We start from the raw sequence: 14739 nt of genomic DNA, 5'->3' as shown, positions 1-14739 counted from the left end.
GTTTAATGTTAATTTAATGTTGTGTGTTTAACTTTAGGATTAACCCACCAAGCTAATGAGCAGTCATCCACTACAGCATCATCTAGCTTCTTAAATTACCAATTTGAGTCTGTATTATTCCTGGAGAAAAAAATCACATAAGTACAAATCAGCTTTCCCAAAGGTTATTAATTTTTACTGAACAAAACATTCTTTAAAACGTTTTGTCCTTGAATAATGATGTATATAACTTAGATTTGTGTCATGAATTGTTTGAACATACCAAATGTTATTCTTAATTAGTTAAGCTAATTTAACCTCATTCTACATTCTTTAAGATGAATTTTGGTTCTTTAAGTTATATCTGCAGTGAACCAAGATTCACTGAATCATTCTTATGATGGTTTTCAACTATTTTATTTGTTTGTTTTTTTGCTTCCTTTGTGTGTACATAGTTGGTTAGCTTCTTTTTATCTTAATTTTGTTTAGTGGTTTAGTTAAGTTTCATTAAGCCTAGGAGAAAGGATTTGTAGATTGAAGTATAGTGTTAATTCAGATAAACAGCATTCTATAGTAATTATTTCTGGATGTTAATTTATTTCTGTTAATAAATGCCTGAACTTGAAGAGAAAAATGTCACTCATTTATTCTATATGTTTTCTGAATTTGCTGTTAAAAAATGCCAGTGCTCAAATCACCCTTTCAACTATTGTTCTAATATCAGCTGTTTGAGTTCATATTCACTGGACAATAGCTAACAGACCGAGAGTTGTTAATTGAACATTAAATAACTTAAAATAGTGCAAAATGGCATAACAGCATAGACATGCTCTGAGTTAGTCAGGTAGACTCATAGGATCGAGAGCTATCAGAGCTACAGAGAACATCTCTTTGCTTTTGTTGAGCTGATGGGAGTTTCTCAGATCATTAAATTTAGTCTTTAAAGTAGAAAGTTTTAATTTGCATATTCACAAACTATCCTGTTTGTATTATTGGAGGAAACTTCAATTGTTTGTTTAAGCAATATGTAAAGCCACTGAAGCATGGAAGAGCTTTTGCATTATCTTTGTTATCCTTTTAAAGTATTATTTAGCTTAAAGATATAGTTCCCATTCCTCAATTTGTATTGTATAACACTTAGAAAGAAATAAAACATTTACAACATCTCGCTTTTAAAAAGAAAAGCACATATGTTTGAAATAACAAACATGGTTTCATAGAATGAAATTAAATCATATTTTTGTCACTACAGGAAACAATGTCCAAAGGTAATTATTTGTTTATTTCCTTCTTCAGTTATATAGACTGTGGGCCAAAGCCATGTGGAAAAACGAAAAGGAAGCTTTTGACTATTTTCTTGTTCTTGCATTTTGTGTTGATTAGTTGTGTTTTATTAGGTTTTAAATAAATAAGCATTTTTTCACCCTGTGGTTGTGTCCTGCCTACCTTTAATGCACCAAGCATCACATTTTTTGATCACGTAATCTGTAAATAAACAGTTCAGATTCATTGAACCATAATCTGAAGTTATTTCTGAATTAGTGTTCATATGTTGGAGTATCCTGCGATAACAATAACACTAAAACTTTGACTTTGTGGTCTAAAAGTGCCTCCTCAGGTTGGTGGGTGATGATAAAAGTGATCAAGCTCCGAGGGATTTTTGTACAGTGACAGAGGCTGGCTGTGTCTGCTGTTCACACTTCACACCTGCAGAGAAACACATTAAACTGAATTGTTACCAACAGGGTTATGAAACACTTCCAAGAATTATATCTGAGCTTATGTTAGCTTTTGTACATAATTGAAGACTTTGACGTCAGCTACAGTTATATAAATAAAGTTTTACTTTTAACACCTGTCAGTAAAACCTGAGACAACCTGAGTGGTTCCAGGTCTGCTCAACTGGTCCCTTAAACCTACAAGGTTTTCAGAGATTTTCGAGCAAGTCAGCTAATTATTTCAGTCATAATGACTGTCTGTCATCAAGTACAATCTGTATTTATAGAGTCAAAGCATTTTTATCTTGTTGTATTGAGATAAAAAGTTGTCTTTTGCACATGTTTTTAAAATGTGTGTTCCTAATCTACAAAGGAAGATCAGTTTGAGTCTTCAAATTAACGTGATTGTCTCATGTACATTTTAGACTCACCTTGCAGAGAAACTCTCATGAACAATAGAAAAGGTTTAAAGGACTGGTCTACAGTATTACATTTGTATCACTTCAGTTGTGTTTTTGTATTAGGTATTTAACTATTAACATTGATTCAATCAAACAAAAAAACGTTGTAGGCAGTTTATGTGTACTATTAAAAAAGAAAACTTTAATATGTTTTATAGATAAGAACACTTTAATCTTATGCGTGTATTTTCTCTTGAATCCTCATAAAAATACTGATGCAAAAACATTTTTTATGAACGATTAGATTTTAAATTATCCTGAATGGTTTTACAAGGAGCAAAGACATTTGGGCTTAAATATATCTCAAAGTTCTTTCTCCAGTGTGAACCATCCACACCCCTAAGATCATCACAGACTTGTTTAGCTGTGTTTGCTCTAACATAGTATATAAGTAGTGTTAGAGCTCCCCCTGTGGTGTCTTCTTTTTAAAACTATTCATGCATGAAGGAGTTTTTGTACAGTGTTTCTGCTTCCTGTGTCACTGTGGCTATCTAGCACAATAATAAACAGCAGAATCCTCAGCTGTCAGGCTGTTCATCTGCAGATACACCTGATTTCTGCTGTTCTCCCTGGTGATGGTGAACCGGTTTTTCACTGAGTCAGAGTAGTAGATGGTGTTGCCACTGCTGATATAAGCAATCCACTCCAGTCTTTTTCCAGCTGCCTGTCTGATCCAGCCAATGCTCTGAGCGCTACTAAACCCAGAATATGTGCAGGTCAGTCTGTGGGATTCTCCAGGCCTTTTAACCACTGATTCAGACTCAGTCAGTGTTTGACCATCAGTACCTGCAGACATACAGATCATTAGGTTCTGAACTGTAATAATTATGTATTTACTCACTTAAAGGTTCCTTTAAATGATCCTTTGTTCTCACCGGTCCAGTTAACTGCCAGGATGAGGAAAGCGATCACAACCTGATGAGGTCTGATCATTGTAGAAGCCATTTGTCTCTGCTCAGTTTGGACGTGTCTTTGTCTCTGATTTACTGCAGGTCTTGAACTCTCTCACAGACATGTAAAGATGGAAGCAGTGCAAACTTTGCATCAACTCCTCCCCCTGGAAAATATGCAGAACTGCAGGCATTTGGTTTTAATAAGTGTTTTGTATCATTTTTGGAAATGTTAATGGATTTCATGTAATTTATCATTACTTTCATTCAAAATCAAAGATTTAAATTCAAATAATTACAAATATTGTGACTGTCTGTAGCAATTTTGTCAGAAGAGAAAATTTTAAATATGATGTGAATATGAAGCAGAGGATGGATAGTTTGTAATTAGTGTTTTTTTTTTTTGTTTGTTTTTTCAAAAAAAATAAACTTTTTACATATAATAACCAAATTACCATGCTTTTTGTAGAAGTGGGTAAACAATTTTTATTTATGTTAAACTAAAAGTTAAATGGAAGTCTTAAAGACAGAAAATTGCAGATGTTAGTATGAAATGTGTGCTTGATTTTTGTATTTTGGTAGTGATTTAAATTGAAGATTGTGATATTACTTGAACATTTACGTTTAGCTTAATGTTCTTTTTTATTATTCTTGATATGACAGAAAAATGTTTCTTAATTTAAAATATTAATTCATTAATAAATCAGGAATAAACTTTGAATCAATTGTATTATTCAATTTAAACTTCTAAACATAAAAACTGGTTCAAAATGGAACTTTTGTGCATTTTTTATATTTCTATGTGAACTGAAATGAAATAATGAAATCAAAAGTATAATTTATACATGAGCACTTACATAAATTTATTTAACCAAAATTAGAATTTATTTCGCATTTCTTTCTAATTGTTTTGTGTCAAACTTAATATCGCAGTTCCAAATATATATTCAGTCCACTAATATTTTGATGACTGTCTTGTAGCAAGTTTCTGCTCGACCACACAGTTTTTTGTAGCTATTTAAAAGCTGTTGGTATAGTCCTAGAGATTAAAGGACAAGCAAAAGAACTTCTGTTAGAAAAACACCAGCAAACCCAAATCAATTGTGCGCTCATCCTATAGGTTGGCTGATGTTTTGCAGACAGGAAATAAATAACAATCCAGCACATTTGTAGGAAAGATTGTAAAAGTTTCAAGAGTTTCCTTCAAAGACTGATCTGAAATTACTTTAGTTTTGTTAACAATACATGTGTACAGCCTGTGAGCGGTATTTGAAAGCTCTGTAGCCGGTCTGTGTCACTGTGGTTCTCTGGTACAGTAATACAAAACAGTGTTCAGGAATCACTTTGTGTGCATCCAGAGTCACTATTTTACTGGAAACGTCTAAGTCAAACCTAAACTTGGTGTTTCAAGTAATATTCAAAGTAGTATTTTGCAGTCCGAGAACCACCTTTTCTACCAATCCACTCCAGTCTTTCCCAATAGGTTATCTGATCCAAACTGTTGCAAATCTGCTCCACTCCACAGAGTAAGAGATCTGACATCTGATGGTCAAACATTGACCTGGCTGAACAGTCACAAAGGCTGGTTGTGTCACTGTTCAGATTTACTACCTGAAAATAAACTACAAATATTTTGTACCGGTGTGAGAACAGTGAAAAAGCAAAAGATTGTTGTGCACTCAGCCATGGAGGATAAAATCAGACTGTAAGTTTAAAGCCACTGAAATGTGAAACTTTTACAGTCACGAAGGGGACTGCCCATCAGAGCAAGGGCTGCCAGCACTTCTATGTACTAACTCCCCTTGGATTTATCTCCCTCTTTGCCTGTTGACTGTGAAAGCATCCACACTGGAGAGACCAGTAAACATGGGTGCAGTCCAGAATTGCAGCTAAGTACAGCCTGCTGTTCAACGTCGGAACCTAACCAGCCGACCACCAGGGAAACAGCCTGTTTGTAACCTTTCCTCAGTTTTTGCAGGAGAAAAGCTGATTTGAAAATCGCCCCTTCAAGCTGTGTAGGGAACCTAAGAACACAGCCACGCTAGGAAGGCCCTGCTGCGACCCCGCCTTCACACGCTGAACGCAGACAACAGGAGAACCAACCTCGAAGCTTCATCCCAAGATGAGTTTCACAAGGAGTTAGAACCGCTTGCTCTCTGGTCAGACAACCAGCCTTCATTTGGTCCGTCTAACTGGATGCCCAAAGTCAACTAAACAGACATAAAGACTGATGTTTGGCAGTGTTTGGCAGGGAAATTTAAAAACGGTGTATTTTTAACATGTTTCAAGGTTTTGACCAAACTAGACCAAGCTAACGGACTACCTCCCGCTAGCTTTCTTGAAACCATGCTGTGCTCATATCTGGTTTGAGTGTGTTTTTATAGTTATAACAAACTTTATTTTCACAAAGGTTTTATACACCTATGGAATTTGAATGTTTTATTTTTGTCTGGTTCGCTCATTAAAACCAAAGAGAGCTTAAAAGTCTTTTTAAATTAGTGCCGAATGTCGGCTAGCATACCACTGTTAGCTTCCTCGATAGCTTTCGATAGATTCTGTCCATTCAGAGTCACTGTTTTACTGGAAGTGTCTAAGTCAATACTGAACTTCAGTGTTCTTCAGTGAGTCTTTGTAGTTTGAACCTCCAGTATATTTCCCTCCAATCTTTTCCCTGCAGACTTTCTGATCCAATGTGTTGCATAGCTGCTCATAAAATAAAAGACCTGACAGCTGATGGTAAGAAGATGACCCGGCTGGTTCACACTTCACACCTGCAGAGAAACACATTAAACTGAATTGTTACCAACAGGGAATATTAAGTTCAGTCACGACACACACAATTCTGTGTCCCATTGAGACTCACAGGATCCAGCAGCATCAGCAGGGCTACTGAGAACATGTTTGTGATGAAGGTGATCTGATAGGAGTTTCTCTTCTTCTGCAGCTGACAGCATCAGATTAGGTCTATAAAACCTGACACTTCCAATTTGCATAAGACCAAATTAACCACATCAGAATCACATAATAGAAAGGTTTTTATTTACTAATAAACAACAGGAAGGCACAGAATGCTTGCATTTAGATTGTCTATCTTTAAATAATATTGTTGTTCCATTTGTTTCTTTGGTTTTTGATTTCTGGATTTACCTATTGTGATATGACATGAAACACTTCCAAGAATTACATCTGAGCTAATGTTACTTTCTGTATATAATTGAAGACTTTGACATCAGCTACAGCTATATAAATAAAGTTTTACTTTTTACACCTGTCAGTAAAACCTGAGACAACCTGAGTGGTTCCAGGTCTGCTCAACTGGTCCCTTAAACCTACAAGGTTTTCAGAGATTTTCGTGCAAGTCAGCTAATTATTTCAGTCATAATGACTGTCTGTCATCAAGTACATTCTGTATTTATAGAGTCAATGCATTTTTACCTTGTTGTATTGAGATAAAAAGTTGTCTATTGCACATGTTTTTAAAAGTGTGTTCCTAATCTACAAAGGAAGATCCGTTTGAGTCTTCAAATTAATGTGATTGTCTCATGTACATTTTAGACTCACCTTGCAGAGAAACTCTCATGAACAATAGAAAAGGTTTAAAGGAATGGTCTACAGTATTACATTTGTAGCACTTCACTTGTGTTTTTGCATTAGGTATTTAACTATTAACAATGATTCAATCAAACAAAAAAACTTTGTAGGCAGTTTATGTATACTATCAAAAAAGAAAACTTTAATAGGTTTTATAGATAAGAACACTTTAATCTCATGCGTGTATTTTCTCTTGAATCCTCATTAAAATACTGATGCAAAAACAGTTTTTATGGAAGATTAGATTTTAAATGATCCTTAATGGTTTTACAAGGAGCAAAGACATTTGGCTTTAAATACATCCCAAAGTTATTTCTCCAGTGTGAACCATCCACACCCAGACTTGTTTAGCTGTGTTTGCTCTGACATACTGCATATAAGTAGTGTTAGAGCTCCTCCTGTGGTGTCTTCTTGTTAAAACTATTGATGCATCAAGGAGTTTTTGTACAGTGTTTCTGCTTCCTGTGTCACTGTGGCTCTCGAGCACAATAATAAACAGCAGAATCCTCAGCTGTCAGGCTGTTCATCTGCAGATACACCTGATTTCTGCTGTTCTCTCTGGAGATGGTGAACCGGTTTTTCACTGAGTCAGAGTAGTAGATGCTGCCGCTGTCATATCTGATATAAGCAATCCACTCCAGTCCTTTTCCAGCTGCCTGTCTGATCCAGCTCATTCTAGGAGTGCTACTAAACCCAGAATATGTGCAGGTCAGTCTGTGGGATTCTCCAGGTCTTTTAACCACTGATTCAGACTCAGTCAGTGTTTGACCATCAGTACCTGCAGACAGACAGATCATTAGGTTCTGAACTGTAATAATTATGTATTTACTCACTAAAAGGGTCCTTTAAGTGATCCTTTGTTCTCACCAGTCCAGTTAACTGCCAGGATGAGGAAAGCGATCACAACCTGATGAGGTCTGATCATTGTAGAAGCCATTTGTCTCTGCTCAGTCTGGACGTGTCTTTGTCTCTGATTTACTGCAGGTCTTGAACTCTCTCACAGACATGTAAAGGTGGAAGCAGCGCAAACTTTGCATCAACTCCTCCCCCTGTAAAAGATACAGAACTGCTCTTTATTTTCTGTAGACATTTGATTTCAATAATCTTGTAAGACTTTTTTGGGTACGGTGATGGATTAGGTTAAACATAAATTGTCCGGTAATTTATCATTACTTTTACTCAATGCCATAAAGATTTAAAGCAAAATAATAACAAATATTATGACCAGTCCTGTTAGCGGAGATCATTTTGGATATAATGTGAATATGAAGCAGAAGTAGCTAGGTTTATAATAATTTTGTTAATTCAGGATTCTTTGTCACATAAACAACCCAAATTTGTATATTTTAATTAACAAACAAATTTCAAAGCTCTTTGTAGAAGTGGGCTAACGATATGTATTTAAGTTGAACCACACATTTAAAGGAATTCTGAAAAACAAGAAATTACAAAAGTCAACATGACCTTTTTGTCTGTTTTGGAGCTGTCCGAATTTAGGTTTGTGCTCATATTTTAGATTTTTAAGTGTTGGTTTTATTTCCGCATATAACTTTGACACTGATTGCATCAGCAAAAACAATTGCACTAGATTCTAATTTTGGTTTAAAAAGTAATCAAAGTTGTTTGTTGTATCACTATTATACTCTGAAAAGACATTGTGTCAAACTTGCCCCTAAAGATTAAAAGTATTTCTTCACCCTTTCCAATAGGACGACACAAATTGTTTTAAAATCCACATTTTTAAAAGCAAGCACACTTTTCCTTCATTCTGGTTTATATTGCATAAAACTACTTTTTTTTATTAAGTGTGAAGAGCATGATAATTTCAGTTTTACGTAAATCAGAAGAGTTTGGTTTTCAAGACTTGATCTCTTGCTGTCTGCTGCAAAAGAAGACACCTTCCCACCAGCCTGTTCACGATACAGGAACTGCATTAGAACCCAGAGCATTTTTAGGACAATCTGAGAAAAGTAAACCAGAGAGGTGAGGCAGAAAGGCATCTAGGTGGGATAAAAACGTTAAGTAGGACAGAAACACAAGAACATGTTGGGCTTTATGCTTGTGGTACTATAAGAATGACTAAAGGCAGTTTTATGTTCAGATGCATCACAGCATGTGAACATTTTTGTCACCGTGGTCTCTGAGTCGCTGTTTTACTAGAATCCTTTAAAGTCATGTTAAACTTGTTTTTCAGCAGATCATTGTAGTCTGCGATATATCCACTTTGTGCAGAACCAGTCCACTCCAACATTTTCTCCTGCAGGCTGTCTGATCCAAGCTGTTGCATAGCTGCCAAGAGAATAAGTGACCTGATGTCAGAGTGCAGCTTTGCCTGCTGCACCCTGGACATTTTACGACACCTTCCTCCTCCCATACACCCCGATTACGATCAGTTCCACCTGCTGCAGTCAATAAACCCGGCCTCAATCCAAATACTTAAGGACTCTTCAGCCAGCCCTTCATCTCTGGTTCATCGTCGTTCTTCCCTGGATGACTCTCTGCCTTCATTCTCCCATCATCAGACTCTCGTCCTGCCAGCTTGGACCCCGCTCCAAACTCTGCTCTGGTTCCGTCCCGAAGCTCACCTTCGGTCCTCCAGCTTCCTCTCGTCTGCCAGCTCCTGACATCACCATTCATCTGCTCCAGCCCGGTAGAGACCCTGGTTTCATCATCCACAACTCATCCCCTTAAATAAAACTCTTAACACGAAGCTGTGTATGTGGCTGAATTCAGGTTCAAACAGAACAGATCATGACACCTGACAGCTGATGGTCAGATGTTGACCTGGCTGTACAGTCTGAGTGGCTGGTTGTGTTAAACTGTCAGCACTTCACACCTATAGCTAATAATAAAACCAAACAAAAACATTGTATATAATTATGGTAAAATTAAACATTCTATAGGTATGATCACATAATTTCTCTCTCTGTGAGACTCACAAGATCCAGCAGCCACCACCAGCAGCAGAGCTACAGAGAGCATGTTGGTGCTGAAGGTGATCTGATGGGAGTTTCTCTTCTACAGCTGTCAGCAACATATCAAGATATTAAAACCCAACTCACCTGATTTTCATAATACCAAAACAGCCACACCAGAAACTGACTCCACTGATGGCAACAAGTCCTTTTTTAGTTTGTCTGCCTGATCCATGTGTTTTAGTAATGACCAACACTTTAAGAACTGAGCGGGTCAGCTCATTGGGTTCTGCTGGGTTTTTTTATTCACTGGGTCAGCGAGCCAAAAGAAAATAGTGCATTAGTTAAGTATGATCGAAATATAATTACATTTCAATAACTTCTCAGATTTGACAGATTTGACATCAAGATGTTGGACAGTTTTTGAAGGGAGCAAAATTATGATGTAAGAATGATTTCACAGACACTGGGATTTTAACATTTAGATCAGAATGATTATATCTAATGTATGTTTAACGTTTCCACTCCTGTTTTAACATTGTTTAAAAATATATATTTCGTTAAACTTTTTTAAAATAATTTTATCGTTAATGTAAAATTGTTGTTGACTTACATTATTTTCTTGATACAAAATTAATGTTTCTAACAAACCTCTGATTTCATTTGAAAACATGGTAACATAAACAAATTTTGTAGTTGTGTTAATTTAATTTTGAATGAAAAAATATGTAATTTTTCCATGTGCCTAAATATAAACTCGATCATACAGCTCCTGTGGCTTGATATATCCTGTTAAGGCCCTGATGGGTTTTTGTACAGCTTTGCAGCTGGTTTGTGTCACTGTGGTCTCTGGCACAGTAATACACAGCAGAGTCTTCAGGCTGCATATTCTGTCCATTTAGAGTCACTGTTTTACTGGAAGTGTCTAAGTCAATACTGAACTTGTTCTTCAGTGAGTCTTTGTACGCTGAGTCTCCAGTATATTTCCACCCAATCCACTCCAGTCCTTTCCCTGCAGCCTGTCTGATCCATGCTGTAGGACGGCTGCTCAGAGAATAAGAGACCTGACAGCTGATGGTCAGACGTTGACCTGGCTGCACAGTCACAGAGGCTGGCTGTGTCAGCTGTTCACACTTCACACCTGTGGAGAAGCACATTAAAACTATATCATTACCAGCAGGGAATACTCAGTTCGGTCATGACACACAATGTTTGCCTCATTGAAACTCACAGGATCCAGCAGCCAGCAGCAGCAGCAGAGCTACAGAGAACATGTTGGTGCTGAAAGTGATCTGATGGGAGTTTCTCTTGTTCTGCAGCAGACAGCATCAGATCAGCTCTATAAAACCTGACACTTCTGATTTGCATAATACCAAACCAGCTACATCAGAAACACATTATGGAAAGGGTTTTTTTTTTACACAGTAGTGATCAACAGGAAGGCACAGTATGCTTGTTTTTAAAATACCTGTCTTTAATTAATAATGTTTTCTTATTTGTGTTCCTTTTCTGATTTTTATATTTACCAATTTTAATATTACATTAAAAACACGTCCAACAATCATATCTGAGCTAATGTTAGTTTTTTATATTGTCTAGGACTTCTAAAATCAGCTGCCGTTAAATGTATAAACATTTATTTTTTTACACAAGTCAGTAAATCTCCATACAGCCTGAGTGGTAACTAGTAAATTAAACTCACAAGTTATTTGGCTTTCAGAGATTTTTGTGCAAGTCAGCAAAATATTTCTGTTACAATGATTCTCTGTCTGCCTTCAACTACATACTTTGTACATTTTGAGACACTATATGTTTGTCTTATTGTATTACGACAAAAAAATCTTCTGTGGTCTATATTAAATGTTGGTTCCGAATCTACAAAGGAACAATATCTTTATATCAATGCCATCGTCTCATGCAGATTTCTGACCTACCTGCAGGGAAACTCTCAGGAACAATAGTAAAAAACAAAGGTTTAAACGAGTGGTGTGCTTTTCTGTGTTTGTAGTAAAACAATTTTGTTCTTGCATACGTTGTCATATTTGACAGAATTGGATTGAAGCGCAGACAAGAGCTTGGGAGTTGCATGTTGAATAGTGGCAATTTATTCAACAATGAAACAAGGCTTACACAGTGACAGGGAAACAGGAATCAGGAACATGGCAACAAGAAGACCAGAGCAGAGTAGAAAAACGGTTGAAGACAGAGGACCTGGCAAATGGTAATGGCTGAGCTGACAACAAATATATATATATATATATATATATATATATATATATATATATATATATATATATATATATATATATAGGAGGGAAGACAGGAGGAGTAACAACTGGAACCAATTACACAGGCACGATGAGAAAAATTCAATTAAGCAGAGGGGAAAAGTGCAGTGAGCTGGCAGGAGCAGAAGGAGAACTGAGGGTCCATTCAAATACCTTTATTGGGTAAGGACTCTTTAGCCAAAATGGAAGTTCATCAACAGTCGCCATGACAAGTGCTTTCTGAATAGTGCAGTCAATAAGGAAGGAGGTAAGAAAAGGAGTCTGTACGCTTCCACCTGCAGCTAATTTAGCAAATAAACCTTGCAATATCACTTACCAGCCTAAAAGGGATTCCACAATCCTTTGCATTACATGCTGTATAAGCAGAGGCCACTTCACAAAAACTAACAAAAATGGAGTAGAGAACCTGCACCATGTAATTTAGTTTCAGAAGGCTGTAGAGCCGGATTTGACTCACGTCATGCATGTGTGTTTCGGTCACGTAATGACATCGGAGTTAAAGGCTGTTAGAAAGCGGGGCAGCAGTTTGAAGCTCATTTCTTTCACACAATAGAGTTCTTACTGTTGACCCATGAAAGGTCAAGAAAAAAGAGCTATATCAACAAACAGAAACAGTTCATTTATTATATCCATACATCTGATGTATTCTCTTTGTATTGAGACAGCTGAAGAGCAGAATGATATTTAATTAGATCCATATTGTTCCAAATGTCCAAATGTTTAATATTTTCTGACTTGTTTTATTTATTTTCGGGGGGGGGGTTAAAAAGTAAACTCAATAATCTGTTTTTACATGACAGTGTCATGTAAAAACGTTTTTACATTATCAGTGATTTGTTGCTTCTGTACAGCCAGATGAAACCTCAATTTGGGTGAGATCAGGGAAAAGCAAAGCTTGCTTTGAGTCAGTCAGGGAGACTCACGGGATCCAGCAGCAGCAGCATCAGAACAACAGAGAACATGTTGGTGCTGAAGATGAGCTGAGGGGAGTTTCTCTTCTTCTCATAGCATCACAGAAGGTCTTTAAATCAGAATTCTTCAATTTGCAGATTAACAAACTATCCTGTTAGTACTTTTGTACTGTGACTGTAAAAGAATTACATGATATACTCAATCTCCTTCTAAGTCATTATATATCTCAAAGATATAGTAGCCATCACTATACAGTATATGTCTCATATGACAACTGGGGGGAAATAAAGACTTACAGCATCTTAAAAAAAGAAAAGCACCAAGAACAAAAATTGTTTCATACAATGAATTTAAGCAACCTTTTTCATCACTATGGGAAACAATGTCCAAGGTAATTATTGGGTTATTTCCTGATTAAGTATATAGGCCGTGTCCTCGGGTCATTGGGAAGGTGACATAGAAATATAAGCTTTTAACCATCTTTGTTTTGTTGTTCTTGTTGGTTGTGTTAATTAGCTTTTTTAAGTAGTAAACAAAATACGCAATTTTTCACCATGTTGTTGAGCGATTTGTTGCTGCTTATCTGTTGTACAACAAGCATCATAATTTTCTGAAGTTCACATTTGTTGAACCATAAATTGTTTCAAGTTATTTCTGAATTAGTGTCAATATGTTGGAGTATGCTGAGGTGACAATAACATTACCAAAGAAAGACCCGTATTTAAATGAGCTATTCGTTAAAGATCCCATTATTGTGAATTTACATGATTGTACGTTGTATGTCATGTTTTTGTTTTTTTTTCACAGAAATTTGGAACATTGCGGTGCTGTCTGCATGAAACAGTCTAAATTCATTTGTGGTCTAAAAGCGCCTCCTCTGGTTGGTGAGTAGTAAAAGTGTTCAGGCTCTGAGGGGTTTTTGTACAGCTGGGCTGCTGGTTTGTGTCACTGTGACTCTCTGGCACAGTAATACACAGCAGAGTCCTCAGGCTGCATATTCTGTCCATTCAGAGTCACTGTTTTACTGGAAGTGTCTAAGTCAATACTGAACTTGTTCTTCAGGGAATCTTTGTAATATGAGTTTCCATAGCTGTCTTTCATCCCAATCCACTCCAGTCCTTTCCCTGCAGGCTGTCTGATCCAAGCTGTGTAGCTGCTCAGAGAATAAGAGACCTGACAGCTGATGGTCAGACGTTGACCTGGCTGCACAGTCACAGAGGCTGGCTGTGTCAGCTGTTCACACTTCACACCTGTGACAGAAAACATGAATACAAAAGTTGTTAACAGCAGTAAATCATTGTGGTATGATTATTTTGTCAGTGTCTCTGCCTCAGTCAGACTCACAGGATCCAGCCGCCAGCAGCAGCAGCAGAGCTACAGAGAACATGTTGGTGCTGAAGGGGATCTGGTGGGAGTTTCTCTAATGCAGCTGACAGCTGTAGATTCCGCCTTTAAACAGGAGTGTTTAATTTACATAAATACAAACTAGCATGCTAGAATTAATAGAGATCAGTGTAGATCTGTTTATTCAATGTTTCTAGCATGCAGTGACTTTGACATGCCTTAACTTGCAAAGTTGCATTCGGTTTATTCTATCCTTTTTACAACCCTTCAACATATTGTTGAAGGGTTGTAAATGATTATGTCTTAATCATTCAACAAATAGAAGGTTTTAACAGACTTGTATCAAAAATGGACATCTCATCGGAATAAACCTTTTAATAACATTAGTTATTATTACTTGTATAAAAAAATGTCTTATTTTTTAAGATGCTTCACTTACTGCATTGGTACACCATGTTAATATTATTATTATTATTATTATTATTATTATTATTATTATTATTAATAATAATAATAATAATAATAATAATAATAATAATAATAATAATAATAATAATAATAGTTATTATTATTATCAAGCCATATCACAGCCACGTACCATAAAATCCTTCTAAAACTATTTAAAAGTGTTGTATGTGTGG

The 14739-nt window shown here is 36.4% G+C and overlaps 1 protein-coding gene and 2 gene segments (V, D, J or C); 1 reads left to right on the top strand and 2 right to left on the bottom strand.

Moving 5' to 3' along the window:
• Positions 1-7094: 7094 nt before the first annotated feature.
• On the bottom strand, positions 7095-7674 carry LOC118562472. The segment is given in 2 exon segments: positions 7095-7417; positions 7507-7674. Coding segments are annotated over 2 exon segments (381 nt in total).
• Positions 7675-10315: 2641 nt separating this feature from the next.
• On the bottom strand, positions 10316-10855 carry LOC118562499. The segment is given in 2 exon segments: positions 10316-10695; positions 10786-10855. Coding segments are annotated over 2 exon segments (423 nt in total).
• A 2271-nt stretch (positions 10856-13126) lies between these two features.
• Positions 13127-14739, top strand: part of LOC118562498 (zinc finger protein OZF-like) — a 4406-nt gene continuing 2793 nt past the window's right edge. The window contains exon 1 of the mRNA XM_036134943.1: positions 13127-13145. Within this exon, the coding sequence (XP_035990836.1) occupies positions 13127-13145 (19 nt within the window). The remainder of the gene's footprint in view (positions 13146-14739) is intronic.

This window comes from Fundulus heteroclitus, unplaced genomic scaffold (assembly GCF_011125445.2).
Source record: "Fundulus heteroclitus isolate FHET01 unplaced genomic scaffold, MU-UCD_Fhet_4.1 scaffold_95, whole genome shotgun sequence".
In the NCBI taxonomy this organism is placed as follows: Eukaryota; Metazoa; Chordata; class Actinopteri; order Cyprinodontiformes; family Fundulidae; genus Fundulus; species Fundulus heteroclitus.
This window is presented reverse-complemented; position numbering and strand designations above follow the sequence as displayed.